Genomic DNA, 19,678 nt, shown 5'->3' with positions numbered 1-19,678 from the left:
GACAGAATCTTGCTGTGTCGCCCAGGCTGGAGTGTAGTGGCACGATCACAGCTCACTGCAACCGCCGCCTCCTGGGTTCAAGTGATTCTCCTGCCTCAGCCTCCCAAGTAGCTGGGATTACAGGCGCCTGCCACCACACCTGGCTATTTTTTTTTTAATTTTTGGTAGAGACGAGGTTTCACCATGTTGGCCAAGCTAGTTTCGAACTCCTGATCTCAAGTGATCTACCTGCCTCGCCTCCCAAAGTGCTGAGATTACAGGCGTAAGCCACCACGCCCAGCCTTTTTATTATTTTTTAATTGAGGCAGCGTTTCACTGTTGTCCAGGCTGATCTTAAACTCCTGGCCTCCAGTCATTGTCCCGCCTTGGCCTCTCAGAGTGCTGGGATTTATAGTGTGAGTGAGCTGCTGTGCCCAATCTCTCTGATTTGTTGAGGACCTGCCATACTTTTTTCCAGAGCAGCTGCATCAGACAGGTGTGAGAGTTCCCTTACCTTCCTGTCTTGGCCAGTGCTTGTTATTTCCTGGGTTGAAAAACAATATTAGCCATCCTCTGCAGTGAGCCCTGTTCCCATCACTGCACTTGCCTGGGCAACCCTGTCTCAACAAAAGAAAAACATTAGTCATGCTGATGGGTGTGAGGTGGTGGCATCTCACTGCGGTTTTGATTTGGATGTCTCTGATGCCTAATGATGCTGAGCATCTTTTCTTGTACTTGTTGCCATTTGTAAATGATCTTTGGAGAAGTACTATTCAAATCTTTTGCCAATTTTAAAATCAGGTTGTTGTTGTTTTTATTGTTGAGTTAGAAAAGTCCTTCATGTAGTCTGGATATTACCCACTTATCAGATGTGTGGCTTGCAAATACGCTCTGCCATTCCATAGACTGTGCTTTCGTTCTGTTGATTGTGTCCTTTGGTGCACACAAGTTTGATGTCCCAAAAGCACGTTGCCCGTGCTGGTGTTTTTTTTTTTTTTTTTTTTTTTTTTTTTTTTTGAGATGGAGTCTCCCTCCTTTGCCCAGGCTGGAGTACAGTGGTGTGATCTCTGCTCACTGCAACCTCCGCCTCCCGGGCTCAAGCGATTCTCCTGCCTCAGCCTCCTATGTAGCTGGGATTACAGGCACCTGCCACCACCACAGCCGGCTAATTTTTGTATTTTTAGTAGAGACGGGGTTTCACTATGTTACGCAGGCTAGTCTCAAACTCCTTACCTCGTGATCTGCCCACCTCGGCCTCCCAAAGTGCTGGGATTACAGGCATGAGCCACTGCTGCCAGCCAAGTTTTTAATTTTTATTTTTGGTAGAGAAGGGATCTCCTTATGTTGCCCAGGATGACCTTGAACTCTTGGGCTCAAACAGTCCCCCCACCTCTGCCAAAGTGCTGGGATTACAGGTGTGAGCCACTGTGCCCAACTGCCTTGAATTTCAGATATCTCAAAGATCAAGGTGAGGCACTTTTGAGTCATTTTGTGCAGCTGTAACTGGAGAGGTAGAGCTCATGGTCATTGCAGACCGAAGTGAGTGGACAGTCCTGAGTTACGTGAACCATACAGAACGTGGGTTTCTCATCAGTGTGCCCCTGTTGCTCCCCTCAGAGAGCATTGGTCATCCTTTTGTCATGGACGACCTCTGAAAATTTGTGGACATTTTCCTCTTACATAATTCATGAACAGTTTGGAGCATTTCAGACTGCGGTGGCTCACACCTATAATCCCAGCATTTTGGGAGGCTGAGATGGCAGGATTGTTTGAGACCAGGAGTTCAAGACCAGCCTGGGCAATACAGTAGACCTCGGTTCTAAAAATTTTTCTGAAAAAATTAACCAGGCGCGGTGATGTGTGCCTATAGCCCCAGCTACTCAGGAGCCTGAGGCAGGAGGGGTCCTTGAGCCCAGGAGTTTGAGGCTGTAGTGAGCTATGATCACTTCACTGCATTCCAGCCTGAGCAATATAGCAAGACCCTGTTTCTAAAAAAAAAAAAAAAAATCACTCAGCATTAAAGTTTTTCTTTTTTTTTTTTTGAGATGGAGTCTCTGTCACCAGGCTGGAGTGCAGTGGTGTGATCTCAGCTCACGGCACCCTCAGCCTCCTGGGTTCAGTGATTCTCCTGCCTCAGCCTCCTGAGTAGCTGGGACTACGGGTGCCGCCACCACGCCCAGCTAATTTTTGTGTTTTTAGTAAAGACAGTGTTTCACCATGTTGGCCCGGATGGTCTCTTTCTTGACCAGGCTGATCTGCCTGCTCAGCCTCCCGAGCAGTAAAGCTTTTAGTGTGCTTTCTTGGAGTTTACGGGTTTAGGATGCTTCCTTGGAGTTTACGGGTTTAGGATGCTTTCTTCGAGTTTACAGGTTTAGGATGCTTTCTTGGAGTTTATGGGTTTAGGATGCTTCCTTGGAGTTTACAGGTTTAGGATGCTTTCTTGGAGTTTATGGGTTTAGGATGCTTCCTTGGAGTTTACAGGTTTAGGATGCTTTCTTGGAGTTTATGGGTTTAGGATGCTTCCTTGGAGTTTACAGGTTTAGGATGCTTTCTTGGAGTTTACGGGTTTTGCCATCTCTTGAAATATGGATTCAAGTATTTCACACATTTTTCTGAGTTAGCTTCCTGGGATGTTGTGTGCTCAGCCTTTATGAAACAGTGAACATGACGACAGCTGAGAGAAGTTGGAAACCTAGCACTATTTTTTTAGCCAGTCACCTTTCTCATTTCTGATGATAGTTAGATATAAATTGCTGATTAAAAATGAGTTCTGTAGGCCGGGCGCGGTGGCTCAAGCCTGTAATCCCAGCACTTTGGGAGGCCGAGACGGGCGGATCACGAGGTTAGGAGATCGAGACCATCCTGGCGAACACGGTGAAACCCCGTCTCTACTAAAAAATACAAAAAAACTAGCCGGGCGAGGTGGCGGCGCCTGTAGTCCCAGCTACTCGGGAGGCTGAGGCAGGAGAATGGCGTAAACCCGGAAGGCGGAGCTTGCAGTGAGCTGAGATCCGGCCACTGCACTCCAGCCTGGGTGACAGAGCCAGACTCAGTCTCAAAAAAAAAAAAAAAAAATGAGTTCTGTAGGCCAGGCACGGTGGCTCATGTCTGTAATCCCAGCACTTTGGGAGGCCAAGGCAGGTGGATCACTTGAGGTCAGGAGTTTGAGATCAGCCTGGCCAACATGGTGAAACCCCATCTCTACTAAAAATACAAAAATTAGCCGGGCATGGTGGTGCATGCCTGTAGTCCCAGCGACCTGGGGAGGCTGAGGCAGGAGAGTGGGTTGAACCCAGGAGGTGGAGGTTGCAGTGAGATCGTGCCACCACATTCTGGCCTGGGTGACAGAGCAAGACTCCATCTCAAAAAAAAAAGTCCCGGCTGGGCGCGGTGGCTCACGCCTGTAATCCCAGCACTTTGGGAGGCCGAGATGGGTGGATCATGAGGTCAGGAGATCGAGACCATCCTGGCTAATACGGTGAAACCTCATCTCTACTAAAAAATGCAAAAAACTAGCCGGGCGCGGTGTTGGGCGCCTGTAGTCCCAGCTACTTAGGAGGCTGAGGCAGGAGAATGGCCTAAACCCGGGAGGCGGAGCTTGCAGTGAGCTGAGATCCGGCCACTGCACTCCAGCCTGGGCGACAGAGCAAAACTCTGTCTCAAAAAAAAAAAAAAAAAAAAAAAGTCCCGTATTCCCAGCTTGCTTGGGAGGCTGAGGCAGGAGGATCATGTGAGCCCAGGAGTTGAAGGCTGCAGTGAGCTGTGATTGTACCTGTGAAGAGCTACTGCACTCCAGCCTGGGCAACACAGTGAGATCTTGTCTCTTACAAAAAAAAAAAAAAAGAAAGAAAATTACCACGTTACCTGTTTTGACTTTCTCTTTTCTTTTTTATTGTAAAATATACATATTAACTTGTAACATTTGTCTTTTTAAAACTATCATTTCAGAATTTCTGGAAGGAGGAGTTGGCCATGTTGAAATGTTATTTCGCTGCAACTATTTAGCTTTAGTTGGTGGTGGAAAAAAGCCGAAATACCCACCCAACAAAGGTACTGTAATTGTGTATTTAAGAATCATGCCTCATGTATCCCAGTCTTTTTTTGAATGTGTTTCTGTTTGTGGCCATGTGTGATTTTCCCTAGCAGTTTTGTGAAATACCCAGGACTGGTCGCTGGGGAGGAAGCAGGTGGAGAGGGCGCCAGGTCTCTGTTCCCGTACGGAGCACCTGTCACTCGCTTGAGTTGTCATAGAACACGTGCTTTTCGGTCAGTCAGTAAACAGAAAACGGGCCCGCTGCACCTTAGGTTGACATCATAAATGTCATGAATTCATTTTAATGCAAGGTAGAAGGATTTTTTTTTTTCTTACTGAGAGCCATTGACTTAAAGGAACATTAGTTTCATAGCTACGTAGAACAGAAATCCAGTTTGGCTCTGGGTTTCGGGATATTTTTGTTGGGGCGGGAGTCCGTGCATGTGAGTGCAGACAATGTGGCATGAGAGCTCTGGCCCTTTTAAGTAGAGGGAGGAGCAGACAGCTTTCCTGACAGCTGCGTGCCTCGTGCCAGCCTAACCTCGCTGTTGGTTGAGGAAAGAGGGCTCGAGGCGAAACATCCAGGAATGGAGGGCAGAACACGGAAGACGTGGGAGGCAGGAGGCGGTAGGTGGGAGGTGGGCTGGGGATGGGAGGCGGGAGGTAGGCTGGGGGCGGGAGGTGGGAGGCAGATCTCTGGGAGGCTCGAATGCCAGGTAACGTGTGGCCCGGAAGGAGATGCCATCAGATCTGTGTTTTGGGAAAGTTCTGGTCTGGACGCAGTGCATGAGGTGAGTGAAGAGACACCAGAGGATGGGGCAGGCGTGGAAAGCCGCTGTTGATGGGGAGAGGCAGGAAAAGTGGAGCGAGCATCCTCATCGGAGCCCAGTGCTAGGCGGGAGGAGGCCTGAGAAAAGCGCTCTGGTTCTGGTGACGTTGAAGGCTGCCGGTGGTCTTGGAGGATGGCTGAGTGGGAGCCCAGTGGTGGGTGGGTGGGGTGGAAGGAGGTGGGGAGGGAAGGAGAGGCTCAGTGAAGGAGGCAGTTCGGAATCAAGACCAGGATGGGGCTGTGGGGGCGCCGCATGCCAAGTGGGAAGTGAGCAGGTGAACTAGGATCTGGGTGAGACCACGTACTTAGGAATAGAATAGCCCAGCCCAGGTCAGGCACAAAGGGATTGTGTGGAAAGGCAGAAGGTTCTAGATGACTCGTGACAGGCTTTGGGGCCCAGCTCACAGTTCTCAGCAGAGCCCCGTGAACTGCATGAACATGAATGTGCGGAAGAGAGTCCACACTCAGGTGAGGGCTGGCCCTGCCTGACACACTCAGGTGAGGGCTGGCCCTGCCTGATACGTTTATTTTTGTTTTGGAATTAGGAGCAGAGAAATGAAATGGGGAGAGATTATTGGCAGGAAGAACAGTGGAAGACAGGGCTTGAGGTCTTGGCGTTTGAGCAGTTCTGTAGTCTCACAGGTCCGAGGTTAGTCTGCCAGCTTCAAAGCAGAGTTGAGAGCTAGCCTAGCCCAGAGGGGCAGAGGCCTGTGGCTTGTGGGTCCTCTGGAGGAGCCCACCCAGAAGGGACAGCGGAGGTTCCACAGAGAGAGCTGGGCAGGCTTTGCAGGAGAATGACTTTGCCCTGGCTAATTGGGGACGGGCAGAAATCCTGCTGGAGATTTGGTCTGTGTCTTGTCATGGAGAACTTCATCGACCATTGAGGAGGAAGGGAAGCTTACAGGTGGAAGTCAGGAGGCCTCGAGGGCCGTTTCCCTTGCCTTACCTCTGGCATTGCTGGGGGACCCCAGGTGCTAACAAGGGAGCCATTTGTATGAGAAATCTCAGGTCTCATTCTCATTATAAGGTTTCTAAGAGGTGAAAAAGCCTTAGAAATTTCACAGACGTAGAAGAAAGCAGTATTCAGCAGGTTTTTGAGTACCACATACTTTTTGTAACATCGAAAGGTACTTTTTTTTTTACTAGTAAACTTGATTTTTATTTGTTTATTTAGTTTTGAGACAGGGTCTCACTGTATTGCCCAGGCTGGAATGCAGTTGTGTAATCCTGGCTTACTCCCCAGGCTCAGGTGATCCTTCCGCCTCAGCCCCCCAAGTAGCTGAGATGACAGGAGCACCCACCACACCCGGCTACTTTTTGTGTTTTTAGTAGAGAGTGTTTCGACATGTTGCCCACGCTGGTCTCAAACTCTGAGCTCCATTGATTCGCCCGCCTCTGCCTCCCAAAGTGCCGAGATTGCAGGTGTGACCCATCATGCCCGGCTGTGTTTTTTTGAGACCAGGTCTTCCTCTGTTGCCCATATTGGAGTGCAGGGGGGGTGATTATAGCTCACTGCAACCTCAGACTCCTGGACTCAACCTGAGTAGCTGTGACTAATTTTTAATAACTTTTTATTTCAGTGATGGGAGTCTCACTATGTTGCCCAGGCTGGTCCTGAACTCTTGGCCTCAAGGGCTCTCACACCCCAGCCTCCCAAAGCACTGGGATCACAGGCGTGAGCCACTGCACCCATCCCTCCTGTGGTTCTTCAGAAGCACGGTGCTGGCTGGCATTCTCATCCCTAAAGCTTATTGGTACATCAGCCCTTAGAACACAAACTGCTAATTTATCCTAATAGAATGTTGCAATGTTAGCAGGCAAACAAGACAGAAGAAGTTTTGAACTTAAAAAGGAGCAGGGGCTGGGTGCGGTGGCTCACACGTGCAATCCTAGCACTTTGGGAAGTTGAGGCAGGTGGATCACTTCAACCCAGAAGTTTGAGGCCAGCCTGGGCAACATGGTAAAACCCCACCTCTACCAAATAAACAAAACTTAGCTGGGCATGGTAGTGCATGCCGGTAGTCCCAGCCATTTGGGAAGCTAACGTGGGAGAATCTCTTGAGCCTGGGCTGTAGTGAGTGAAGATCGCGCCACTGCACTCCACCCTGTCTCAAAAAAACAAAAAAAGAACAAGAACAACTCAGGACGTTGAGTGGAGTGAAAACCTCGTTGGCCCTGATTTGTGTCCCTCTGATTTCACTTTAAAGCTGAAACCGCCCTTCCTGATGCAGGTTTATCTCCAGCACTTTAACGTCATTGGTCAGCTTGCCCGTGGGCTCAGTCGGGTGGAATCAAGGAAGGTCAGGGAGAGGAAAGTAACCAGGCAAGGGTCGGCAGAGAGGAGATGAACGTGCTTCGCGTGCCTGTGTGTGAGGCCAGTGGGTCGCCTGAGACCGGGACCGGGCCGTGCGCACTGAGAGAGGAACGGGCGGGGAGGGAGCAAGTGGGCGGCCAGCTACCAAGAAGGGGAGACGCTGTGAGTGGGGAAGGGGCCCGAGGGCAGATCCCCGGCACAGCTCCCGGTTTGAGTTGTACCCCAAGGCCTCCCAGGTGCGGGTGTGTGTCTGAGGCCTGGGGCTGGGCACAGCCGTGCCAGTGGGAAGAGAAACCGCCTTAGGTGTCAAGCTGGCATCTCTGCATCCCAGCACCGTGGCTGTTCATGACTGTTCGTGACTGTTCATGACTGCGTTCATCTGTTCTTTCTGATGTTTCAGTAATGATCTGGGATGACTTGAAGAAGAAGACTGTTATTGAAATAGAATTTTCTACAGAAGTCAAGGCAGTCAAACTGCGGCGAGATAGGTGGGTTTGGTGTCAGTAACTTTTTAAAGTGGAATTTTACTTTCTCTAAAGATGGCTGAAATACTTTTCTATTTCTAGCAGAAAAATGTTTAGGAAATTATGTATTAAAATGTTGGCCCTGGTTTTTATGACCCAAAGGATATAAGGATTATTTATATTGCTGCAAGAAAGGCAGCGAATTGTATTTGTTTTCGGGGCTCCACTGGAGGTAAGTAGGTGGTGGGCGTGGATGGCACACGCCACAGTGTCCCAGGCAGTGGGTCTCACTGTGGTGAGTTCTGTCCCATTCTGACAGGTGCAGAGCTGAAGACATGAGTTTTGAGCCTTGAATTACCTTGCTTTTAGCCCATACTTTGCCAAATGCTGCCTCTCAATAAAGGTTTTCGATTTGAGGGTAAAGGAAAACTGAATTTTCTGTGTTGAAAGTAGCAGGTGGCTCTGTCAGCCATGGCCTCAGGGGCATTTAGGGGGAATATGGAAGTTTGTCCTAGTACATTGAGCAAAATAGCGCAGAGTTCGTTCATTCGGGTTTTTATTTAATATGATTTCCATATTTTACTCTAAGATTTCCATCTCTGTCGACTGTGGGAGGACAGTGGCCAAGCAAGTTGGATGTAAACAGAGGTCATTCCACCTCCCTGCTTTTTTTTGTTTTTGTTTCTTTTTTTTTTTTTTTTTTTGAGATAGAGTCTTGCTCTGTTGCCAGGCCGGAGTGCAGTGGCACAGTCTCAGCTCACTGCAAGCTCTGCCTCCCGGGTTCAAGCAATTCTGGCCTCAGCCTCCCAAGTAGCTGGGACTACAGGTGCACGCCATCATGCCCGGCTTATTTTTGTTTTGTTTTGTTTTGTTTTAATTTTAATTATTATTATTATTTTTTGAGACAGAGTCTCTCTCTTGTTACCCAGGCTGGAGTGCAGTGGCGTGATCTCGGCTTACTGCAAGCTCCACCTCTCGGGTTCAAGCAATTCTTGCCTCAGCCTCCCGATTAGCTGGGACTGCAGGCTCCCGCCACAATGCCTGGCTGATTTTTTTGTATTTTTAGTAGAGACAGGGTTTCACTGTGTTAGCCAGCATAGTCTCCATCTCCTGACCCGGTGATCTGCCCGCCTCGGCCTCCCAAAGTGCTGGGATTACAGGTGTGAGCCACCGTGCCCGGCTGATTTTTGTATTTTTAGTAGAGACAAGGTTTCACCACATTGGCCAGGATGGTCTCAATCTCTTGACCTCATGATCCGTGCGCCTCGGCCTCCCAAAGTGCTGGGATTACAGGCATGAGCCACTGCACCCGGCCAGCTTTCCTGCATTTTTGTGTGGGTTTGTCATTTTAATAACGTCAGTATTTAAAGGCCCTTAGTAATGCAAATGTCTCCGGCACCGTGGCTCATGCCTGTAATCCCGGCCCTTTGGGAGGCCTCCTGGCCCTTTGGGAGGCCGAGGCGGGCGGATCATGAGGTCAGGAGTTAGAGACCAGCCTGTACCCCATCTCTACTAAAAATACAAAAATTAGCTGGGCATGGAGGTGTGCCTGTAATCCCAGCTACTTGGGAGACTGAGGCAGGAGAATTGCTTGAACTCAAGGGGGTGGAGGTTGCAGTGAGCTGAGGTCGTGCCACTACACTCCAGCCTGAGCAACAAAGTAAGACTCTGTCTATTAAAAAAAAATAATAGGCCAGGCGCGGTGGCTCAAGCCTGTAATCCCAGCACTTTGGGAGGCCGAGACGGGCGGAACACGAGGTCAGGAGATCGAGACCATCCTGGCTAACACAGTGAAACCCCGTCTCTACTAAAAAATACAAAAAAATAGCCAGGCGAGGTGGCGGGCGCCTGTAGTCCCAGCTACTTGGGAGGCTGAGGCAGGAGAATGGCGCAAACCCGGGAGGCAGAGCTTGCAGTGAGCTGAGATCCGGCCACTGCACTCCAGCCTGGGCGACAGAGCCAGACTCCGTCTCAAAAAAAAAAAAAAAAAAAAAAAAAAAAAAAATAATAATAATAATGCAAACGCTTGAGCCAGATCTAGGAACTTCTGCTTTCAGACTTTTCTTATTTTTTCCAGACACAGTAGCATAAAAATATCGCTTCTGCTATGTGTTTTGCTGGGTTCTGAACCCAGATGAAATGTTGGATGTCTGTGAACCTCAGCGACGTCTCTTAGGCTGTTCTTCACCCGGGCGAGAAGCTCCCTCGGCAGAGCCAGCCTGCGTGCTCTCGCCTCCAGGCCTGGCGCTGGTTCCTGCCTCCAGAGGTTTTCCTTCAGGAATGATCCTTTTCTGTGTGGTATTTCCAGTGTCTCTCAGTTTCAGTATGAGAAGACCAGGAGCATAAAATGTTTGGGTTTGACTTTAGAGGAAAGCGGCTCTGATCATGTTTTTCTTTGCAGAATTGTGGTGGTTTTGGACTCCATGATTAAGGTGTTCACATTCACACACAATCCCCATCAGCTGCACGTCTTCGAAACCTGCTACAACCCCAAAGGTGAGGAACTGAGCAGACGGGGGCGACGCCTGTCCTGGGCACTCCCTTCTCCGAGCAGGTCTCTTTCTGAGCAGGGTGCCTTGGCGAGAGCAGTCCTGAGCACAGAGGGGCCTCCAGAGGAGATTGACCTTCCAGGGCCCAGAGCTCAGCACCCCAAAACTACCTTCTGACCAGAGTCACAGAGTGGGGGCCTGTCCCCTCCCACCCAGTGATCGTGGCCTCTCAGGACCTCCACAGTGAACCAGGAACCTATGTTTTCACCACATTGGGAGCCACTGAGTTCTGGGCTCAAGCATTTCCTTCCCTTGTCTTCTGAATTGGAGGATGGATTGTGTTTGACTTTGTCATTTGTTGTACCATCTTCATATCTCTTTAAATTTTGAGGTTTTGCCCCTGGTTTTGTTGGGGTAAAATTTACATAAAACTCACTCTTTTTAAGAATACCATTCTTGGCTGGGCGCGGTGGCTCACGCCTGTAATCCCAGCACTTTTGGGAGGCCGAGGCGGGCGGATCACGAGGTCAGGAGATCGAGACCGTCCTGGCTAACACGGTGAAACCCCGTCTCTACTAAAAATACAAAAAAATTAGCCAGGCGTGGTGGCGGCGCCTGTAGTCCCAGCTACTCGGGAGGCTGAGGCAGGAGAATGGCGGGAACCCGGGAGGCGGAGCTTGCAGTGAGCCGAGATCACGCCACTGCACTACAGCCTGGGCGACAGAGGTAGACTCTGTCTCAAAAAATAAATAAATAAATAAATATAAATAAATAAATAAATACCGTTTGTGGCCAGGTGTAGTGGCTCAAGCCTGTAATCCCAGCACTTTTGGAGGCCGAGGCGGCAGATCACAAGGTCAGGAGTTTGAGACCATCCTGGCTAACATAGTGAAATCCTGTCTCTACTGAAAATACAAAAAACTAGCCAAGCGTGGTGGCAGGCGCCTGTAGTCCTAGCTACTCGGGAGGCTGAGGCAAGAGAATCACTTGAACCCAGGAGGTAGAGGTTGCAGTGAGCCGAGATTGCGCCACAGCACTCCAGCCTGGGCAACAGTGAGACTCCAAAGAAAAAAAGAACCGTCTCATCTCCTGGAAAACTTTCTTGGGGCAGTCCCCTCCCCACTCAACCACCAGGTTTTGTTTTTTACATGTATTTGTCCTCTGTGTGCGTTTTTTTTTTTACATGTATTTGATGGCTGTGTGTGTGTTTTTTACATGTATTTGTCTTGTGTGTATGTCTATGTGGTTTTTACATGTATGTGTCCTCTGTGTGTGTGTGTGTGACTTTATTGGTCTCTGGCCATTTTTGGCTGTTACGAAGGAGTGCCGTGCATGTTTCCATAGCAGCCATTGTGTGGGTCGTTTTGTTTCCCTTGCGTTGACACTGAGGGTTTGGCTGCCGGGTCGCAGCCATGTTGTGGTTGTGTCTGACTCTGTAAAATGCGGCCATTTATTTTCCAGAGTGGCCGTGTGTCCTCTTGCATCTCATCCTTGATTTATGAGTGTTCCAGCATTGTCGGTCTCTCTAGCTGTAGCCGTTCCGTGCGTGTGTGATGATATCTCACTGGTAATGGCATCTCCTTGTGGTTGTAGTTTGCATTTCTCTGAGAACTGGCGGTGGCAACATCTTTCCCTGTGGTCTGTGGTTCTTGCCTTTTGAGATCTTTTGGGAAATGCTCCAGATGGTAAAGTGATCGGTTTCGCATTGCGTTTTTGGTAGCACGTACCATGACGGACAGACGATTGGTAAAGTGATCGGTTTCGCATTGCGTTTTCGGTAGCGCGTACCATGACGGACGGACAGACGATTGGTAAAGTGATCGGTTTCGCATTGCGTTTTCGGTAGCACGTACCATGACGGACAGACGATTGGTAGAGTGATCGGTTTCGCATTGCGTTTTCGGTAGCACGTACCATGACGGACGGACAGACGATTGGTAAAGTGATCGGTTTCGCATTGCATTTTCGGTGGCGCGTACCATGACGGACGGACGGTTGGTAGAGTTATTCAGCACATGTCTTGATTATGAGGAAGTCTCATGCGAGGTAGCTTTGCTTAGCCCTCTCATACTCTTTACAATGAAAGTCTAAATTGAATTTGTGGTTCTGATATAAATGCTATACGTCTATTTTTTCGGAGAACTCGGGGGCAGAAAGTGCACTTTGGCTGCGAGAAATCAAAGGCAGTTCTTGATTGGTGTCCTCTGTCTCCACGCAGGCCTCTGTGTCCTTTGTCCCAATAGTAATAACTCCCTCCTGGCCTTCCCGGGCACACACACGGGCCATGTGCAGCTCGTGGACCTGGCCAGCACGGAGAAGCCACCAGTGGACATCCCTGCACACGAGGGTGTCCTGAGCTGCATCGCACTCAACCTGCAGGGAACAAGAATTGCAACTGCATCTGAGAAAGTAAGTGTGCCCCTCACCTTGTTGGCGTTGTGCCTCCTGGAGCAGCAGGCTCGGCAAAATGGCCACTCCCTGTATCAAGACTCAAAAGGCAGTGGGCCTGCCCCAACCTGGAGCCCCTCAGGGGCCTGTGGACCTGGCTGGTCATGTCACAGGTCGTCTTGTGCCCAGGGACTGGTTTTATTTCCAATTATTTACAAAGCAGTGCCTTGTAAAATATGATAAACCAAAGAAACAGGGCCAGGGGCAGTGGCTCACACCTGTAATCCCAGCAATTTGGGAGGCCAAGGCGGGCAGATCACTTGAGGTCAGGAGTTTGAGACCAGCCTGGCCAAGATGGTGAAATCCCGTCTCTACTGAAAATACAAAAATTAACCAGGCGTAGTGGTGTGTGCCTCTGATCCCAGCTACTGAGAAGGCTAAGGCAGGAGAATCACTTGAACCCAGGAGGTGGAGGTTGCAGTGAGCCGAGATCACACCACTGCACTCCAGCCCAGGTGACAGAGTGAGACTCCGTCTCAAAAAAAAAAAGAAACAAAAATACATACACATCCAAGTTTATTAGAAGAATCAGACATGACAGGTTTGTCATGTTGTTGTAGATTTTGCAGAACCACAGTTTCTGTGTTTCTGTCTTCACAGCCTGAGGACAGCTCCAAACCCTTTTTACCTGCTTAGTTACATGTCTTCATTGAATTACCACCAGATTATAACTTAAAATATTGACATGTTGGACACATTGTCTTTTAATGTGTGAGATCAGAAGAACTGTTAACTTTTTAAAATAATTTTAAATCTGGGATTCTTTATACTTCTTTTTGCCTGAATTCAGATATTTACAAAGAAAATTGGTATCTTTTACTATAGTTTTCATTGAAGACTGCAAGCCCAGTGTTGCTTTGTAGGAAATTATAAATTGTGAAGGAGGTGAGACCACAAGCCAGTGATGGGATCCATTTGTGGGCACTGTCCGCGGAGGTTCGGTGTGGGGGCCCTGCTCCTACCCTTTGACACGGTGCCAGCACCAGGGTCCCTCCTCAGCATGTGGGGACACGTGGCTTGGGGCGCGTCCTGCTCACTCCTGAGACACAGCTGAGAGCAGGTTTAGTTATTTCTAGGTAGTTTGTTTTTGTTTTGTTTTGTTTTTTGAGATTGAGTTTTGATCTGTCATCCAGGCAGGAGTGCAGTGGTGCTATCTTGGCTCACGGCCACCTCCGCCTCCCGGGTTCAAGCGATTCTCCTGCCTCCACCTCCCGAGTAGCTGGGATGACAGGCACCTGCCACCACGCCTGGCTAATTTTTGTATTTTTAGTAGAAACGGGGTTTCACCATGTTGGTCAGGCTGGTCTCAATCTCCTGACCTCAGGTGATCCGCCCGTCTTGGCCTCCCAAAGTGCTGGGATTTTATCTTTTTTACCTTCAGATTCTCCATCCCCACCTCCCTGCAACTTTTTCTTCTTTATCTCCCTGTTATGAATGTGGATGCTTCTCTGCTTCCTGCTTTCTTAGCTCAGCAGTGCCCTCTGGGTTAGCCAGGTAGATGGGATTACACAGAGCCTTGCAACATCTGTGACCCATCCTGTGCTGTCGGCAGTCACCTATAGAGCTGCTCCCGCCTTGTCCCCCACAAGCTGGCTCCTTACTGAACTCCCAGGAGTAGGGGCTGCTGGGTTGAAGGATATACAGATTTTTTGTTGGATGTTGTCAAAGAGTGTTCGACAAAAGATGCAACAGTTCTCGTTTTCCCAGCTGTCGGAATCAGCTGAAGAGTCCTCCTCGTTCGGGAGGAAATGTTAAAAACGCCCCCGGCACCCGAGGTCTTGGGCACCTCTTTCTTGGGAAAGCCAGCATAGCTGACGTGAATGGTTTTAAGTCCTTTTATTTTATTATTATTTTTTTTTTTGCCTCACCTTTTTGATGGCAGGATTCCCATGCTGCTGTTCCTAGCTATCTGAGGGAGTTAGGATTCGAACAGTGCTTCTCAGGTGAGCACACCGTGTAGCAGGAGCAGGAGCCTGGGCCTGGGCGTTCCTCCTGGGTGTCAGCCAGGGATGCAGGCGTTCAGGGGCAGAGTCCACACTGCCCGATCAGGGGGTTGTCTCCTGAAGCCTCTCTCGACTTGTGCCCAGTGCTGTGGGACCAGGAGCCACCAACCAACTCTTTCTCAGAGGCATGGCGTGTGCTGGCAGTTGGAGGAGAACGTTAAGTATTAGATGATGTGGGTGAGTCGGAGAAAGGCTTGTGTGGACTAATGGGTTTGTGAATGTAAATCATTTCAAAAACTAACGAAAAAGTTTTGAATCTTTGATAATGAAACACTTCACTGTTTTTCAAAGGGGACCCTTATAAGAATATTTGATACTTCATCAGGGCATTTAATCCAGGAACTGCGAAGAGGCTCTCAAGCAGCCAATATTTACTGGTAAGGGCACCCCTTCAACGGAGAAGAGCTCTGGGCTAACAGCACGGAAATGGGCCTTTGGGGCGTGGGAGGGGTAGGAGCAGGCACCCGCTACCCCACAAGGCTGGAGGAGGAGAATGTTGGGCTGCTAGGGGGTTGGGTTTCAGCTTTTTAAATTGTGATTAATTTTAAGTTTTTATTGTGGGAAATTACACAAAAGTAGAAAGAATGTCGTAATTAACCCTGCTTCCGCATTTATCAGTAGTTGCTGGGTTTTGTTGTTGTTTTTTGGGGTTTTTGTTTTGAGGCAAGGTCTTGCTCTGTTGCCCAGGCTGAACTGCAGTGACGCTATCACGGCTCACTACAGCCTCGACCTCCTGGGCTCATGCCATTCTCCTGCCTCGGCCTCTTGAGTAGCAGGGACCACAGTTGTGTACCACACGCCAGGCCGGTTGTGTTTTTGTAGCAGGGTCGCGCTGCTGCCCTGGCTGGTGGGCTCGGGTTCACTCCTGTTTATTTTTAGTCTTTCTGGTGTTTTTGCCAGTGTCACCTCTTGACCAGCGCTCCGGCTTGTGTTTAAGGCGATGCTGGAGACCGTGTTGGTTTGTCCGATTCCAGCCTGTTAGAGTCTCAGAGGCTGCACGGCCGCCCACAGTGGTGTCCCTACAGCCCCTGGGTGTCTCATGCTGAAGCCCTACTTGGGTAGGATCTCATGCCCTGTGGCCATGGCCAGGAGGCCTGGTGCCTCCCCCTTGGCTAGTATTGAGCAGCATTTGGGTCTTTGAGATGAAAATGTAATTAATTAAGCCAGGCGTGGCGGCTCCCGCTTGTAATCGCAGCACTTTGGGAGGCTAAGGCAGGTGGATCACCTGAGGTCAGGAGTTCAAGACCAGCCTGGCCAACATGGCAAAACCCCATCTGTACTAAAAATACAAAAATTAGCTGGGCGTGGTGGCTTATGCCTGTAATCCCAGCTACTCAGGAGGCTGAGGCAGGAGGATCGCTTGAACCTGGGAGGTGGAGCTTGCAGTGAGCCGAGATCATGCCACTGCACTCCAGCCTGGGCAACAGAGCAAGACTCTGTCTCAAAAAAAAAAAGAAAGAAAATGTAATTAATATATAAATACAGTGGCTTTACCCGTGAGGTCCTGGGCCTTGTGGTGTGCAGAGCACACGCCTGTCTGCTCCCAGAACAGACAGCACGCAGCCGATGCCTGCCCCAGCCCAGGTGACCTCCACGGGGGCAGCCTGCACCTCCTGGAGCCAGGATCGTGGGAGAGAATGTGTGTTTCTCACCTGAGTCTCCTGAGGGCAGCCCTGAGTGGCATGTGGGGGGTGGTCTGCAGGAAGCCCCTTCCCTGTCCCAGACACACAGCTCGCCAGCTGCATTTGTGGGGCACCCGAGGAAGACTGTTGCCGTGATACACTGGATTGTGGCTGTGGCTTTGTGGCTTCAACCTGTGGTGCCGTGGGGATGGTTGTCGGCTTGTTAAAGAAAGGGCCGCATTCAGAATCGGCGCCTCCAGAGTGGGCATGTTGGGGTCTTCCGCGGCGTTGACAAGTGCTGTGGGTTAAGTCTCTGTCCACATCCACACAAGACCGAGCCGTGCTGGTTTTCTCTGCAGCATTAACTTCAATCAGGACGCATCCCTCATCTGCGTCTCCAGCGACCACGGCACAGTGCATATCTTTGCAGCTGAAGATCCAAAAAGGAATAAACAGTCCAGGTAGGTGTTAGGGGGCCTGCTGGTGGGAAAAGCTCAAGGATGAAAGGAGTCCTTGTTGTTTCAGTGTGGACAGGACGGGACCCCCCCCAAGCCAGCAGGGCAGTGTGGATAGACCTCACATGTCATCAGGGCAGTGTACACAGACGCCCCCATGCCAGCAGAGCAGTGTGGATAGACCTCACATGCTATCAATGCTGAAGTCTTGTTCATCTGATATTTCTTGGGGTTTAAAAATCAGTGCAGACCGGGCACAGTGGCTCACACCTATAATCCCAGCACTTTGGGAGGCCGATGTGGGCGGATCACCTGAGGTCAGGAGTTCGAGACCAGCCTGACCAACATGGTGAAACCCCGTCTCTACTAAAACTACAAAAACTAGCCGGGCGTGGTGGCAGGCACCTGTAGTCCCAGCTACTTGGGAGGCTGAGGCAGGAGAATCACTTGAACCCGGAGGCGGAGCTTGTAATGAACCAAGATTGCGCCCCTGCACTCCAGCCTGGGTGACAGAGTAAGACTCCGTCTCAAAAAAAAAAAAAAAATTAAAAGCAAAAATAGAATTTAAAAATAAAATCATACAACAGGCTTTGTCATGCATGGCAAAAAAAAATTCATTAAAGCTCAAACTATATGAAATAGCATTTTAATATTTTCAGCAGCAGTCTGAGTTTAAGCAGGTGATTTTTTTTTTCCCTGTAAACTTTTGTAGATGCAACCACCCTTTATTTTTTTGTCTTCACAGTTTGGCCTCAGCCAGTTTCCTTCCAAAATACTTCAGTTCCAAGTGGAGTTTCTCCAAGTTTCAGGTTCCCTCAGGCTCTCCGTGCATTTGTGCCTTTGGAACAGAGCCAAACGCTGTCATTGGTGAGTGGTCCTTCCTGGAGGGAACGTCCCAGCCCATCCCACCTGGGCTACATCCACTGAGCCTCGGACCCAACTTCCCATAGAATTCCCACCGCCGCACTGTGGCACCAATGGCCGCCCAGTTCCCCTTATTTCTCCTGTGGGCTCAGTGTGTCCCGCTTATGGTCTGCACGGCCATTTGGGATGTCTTCAACCCCCATCCCATCCCTCCAGTCTCCCCAGGAAATCACTGGGACGGGTCTTCCAGTGTTTGTATAGATGACCAAAGAATGTTTCTTACCCTGTAGCCAACACTAGGTGACTAGATGTTCACCCCAAGACAGTCGGGGCGCCCAGCCACAGTGCCGAGTGCACTCAGTGGGGACTTGGGGCTGTTTGGGGCGTCAGAGCAGCTGCCTGGCTCCAAGAGACTGTTTGCAGTTCAGCTCAGTGGGACTTGTTGCTTTTAACTTTGGGGGAAAGAAACACGGGTAAAATGGTCTCCTTCTATCCCAGCGATTTGTGCAGACGGCAGCTACTACAAATTCCTGTTCAACCCCAAGGGGGAGTGCATCCGGGATGTCTACGCGCAGTTTCTAGAGATGACCGATGACAAGCTGTGACTCCAGCCAGGAGCGCCACAGCACCCACCACCTGCCGCCTTCAGGCTCTCGGGGCTGGTGCCAGCGCCCCAGGGGCCTCCTGGGCCACGGGCTGGAGGGGCTGCCCAGGGACCTTGGTCTCGAAGCCATATGTGGTTGTCTGCTTTCCTAAGGACTCCCATTTCCAGTATTAAAGAGAGAATCATCATCAAGGCACCGTAGGTACTCAGTGGCTGTGACCAGCTCGAATGGCCGTGGCTGTTCCCGTGAGCTCAGCTGTGACCAGCTCGAGTGGCCGTGGCTGCCCCCATGAGTTCAGCTGTGACGTTCGCTTCAGTGGCTCCACAGCGTCTCACACTGACAGGGGCTCCGTACAGACCTGGGGACTGGGCTGAGAGGGTGGACGAGTTCAAGTTTGTTTTTGCAACAGATTCCATCGTTCTGACTGAGTCTGCAGTGGGGAAGTGAACACGTGTGCAAACGTAAGTTCTTACATTATAAGCAGATTTAAATAGAACACCAGCAGCTTGCCTTAGAAAAGGAGAAAGGAATTCCTTCTCCCGACTGAATATGAAGAAAAACGACCTGACCCTGTAGAGAGAACGCAGCGTGAATGTTCCCCTCGTGTGAGCCCAGCCTGTGGTCTTCTCGGTACCCGCAGCGTGGTCATCTGTGCCCGTGTGTGGCGTCCCCGTCTCTGCTGGGGCCATTAGAACGAGGCAGACACCAGGCCACCCTAGAAGCCGAGCCGTCGGACCTCAGGCGTGTGCGGGGCAGGGACGCGGGTCTCCTGGTTACATTCTGGGTTAAATCTGTTTCCCGGTTACGTGTAGGGAACAGCAGAGTGATGCACGGACTTTGAACATTTGTTATGGGGGAAAACATCCTGTCACGTCGGGGTCATCTGCCAGAGCAGGGTCTGGGAGGGCCCGCTGCAGTTCCCGCTGGCGTGGAGGGAAATGCCTTGGTCTGGCCTCCGAGCCCCCAAGTCCACCGTCTCCCCTCCCCTCATTTATAAGAATAGCTACACACTAACATTTTGGGAAGGAAAGGCACATAACTTTTTTTAACATTTGGTAACTAAAATAGGTTATGGGCTCTATATTGTCAGCTACTTGGGATATATATTTAATTTTCTTAAATTCCCGTTAAAGAAACTCTATTTTATGGTTTTGATTTCAGATTGCAAACATATAAAACCTGCGTAGCAGCGAGTTCTTGGTTTTGCCAGTTCCTTCAGTTCCTTTACTGTTACTGTCATGTAATCAACTAACTTTGTATGTGGATTTTGATGTAAAGTATGCATGTTCCTTTTATGTGTATTTAATCATGTTTAATTTTGCACACTTATTTGTAATGTTTCTTTTAAATAAAAGTGACTAATTTTGTTGTACTCTGGACCTGTAATGGGAAATAGAATTGTGTGTTATGAAGCCAAACGCTGTTGCCCTTGTGAGAATCTGGTTGGACTGTAGGTTTCAGAACAGCCTGTGGGACTGAAGGGGGGCCGGCCTGTGACAGGACAAGGTGGAAGCCAGGGCCACTGGGTGCAGAGCCTAGAGCTTCACTCCCTGAGGCGGGGACGGCCTGCCCT

General features: G+C 49.9%; 1 protein-coding gene across 3 annotated transcripts in view; it reads left to right on the top strand.

Moving 5' to 3' along the window:
• The window catches only part of WDR45B (WD repeat domain 45B), a 33,324-nt gene extending 13,847 nt beyond the window's left edge, over positions 1-19,477 (top strand). Inside the window, exons 3-10 of one of the 3 annotated variants that reach the window (XR_012426384.1) lie at positions 3,928-4,029; positions 7,556-7,643; positions 10,021-10,115; positions 12,327-12,517; positions 14,885-14,936; positions 16,541-16,642; positions 17,382-17,503; positions 17,999-19,477. Coding sequence is in view for 2 of the 3 variants with exons in the window: in XM_045376377.2 (XP_045232312.1) it covers positions 3,928-4,029; positions 7,556-7,643; positions 10,021-10,115; positions 12,327-12,517; positions 14,851-14,936; positions 16,541-16,642; positions 17,382-17,503; positions 17,999-18,105 (893 nt within the window). In the remaining variant the exon portion in view is untranslated. Of the gene's footprint in view, positions 1-3,927; positions 4,030-7,555; positions 7,644-10,020; positions 10,116-12,326; positions 12,518-14,850; positions 14,937-16,540; positions 16,643-17,381; positions 17,504-17,998 lie in introns of all 3 variants that reach the window. The other 2 variants (XM_045376377.2, XM_065532182.1) reach the window with 2 other exon arrangements.
• The last annotated feature ends 201 nt before the right edge of the window (positions 19,478-19,678 follow it).

Source organism: Macaca fascicularis, chromosome 16 (assembly GCF_037993035.2).
Source record: "Macaca fascicularis isolate 582-1 chromosome 16, T2T-MFA8v1.1".
NCBI classification, from domain to species: domain Eukaryota; kingdom Metazoa; phylum Chordata; class Mammalia; order Primates; family Cercopithecidae; genus Macaca; species Macaca fascicularis.
This window is presented reverse-complemented; position numbering and strand designations above follow the sequence as displayed.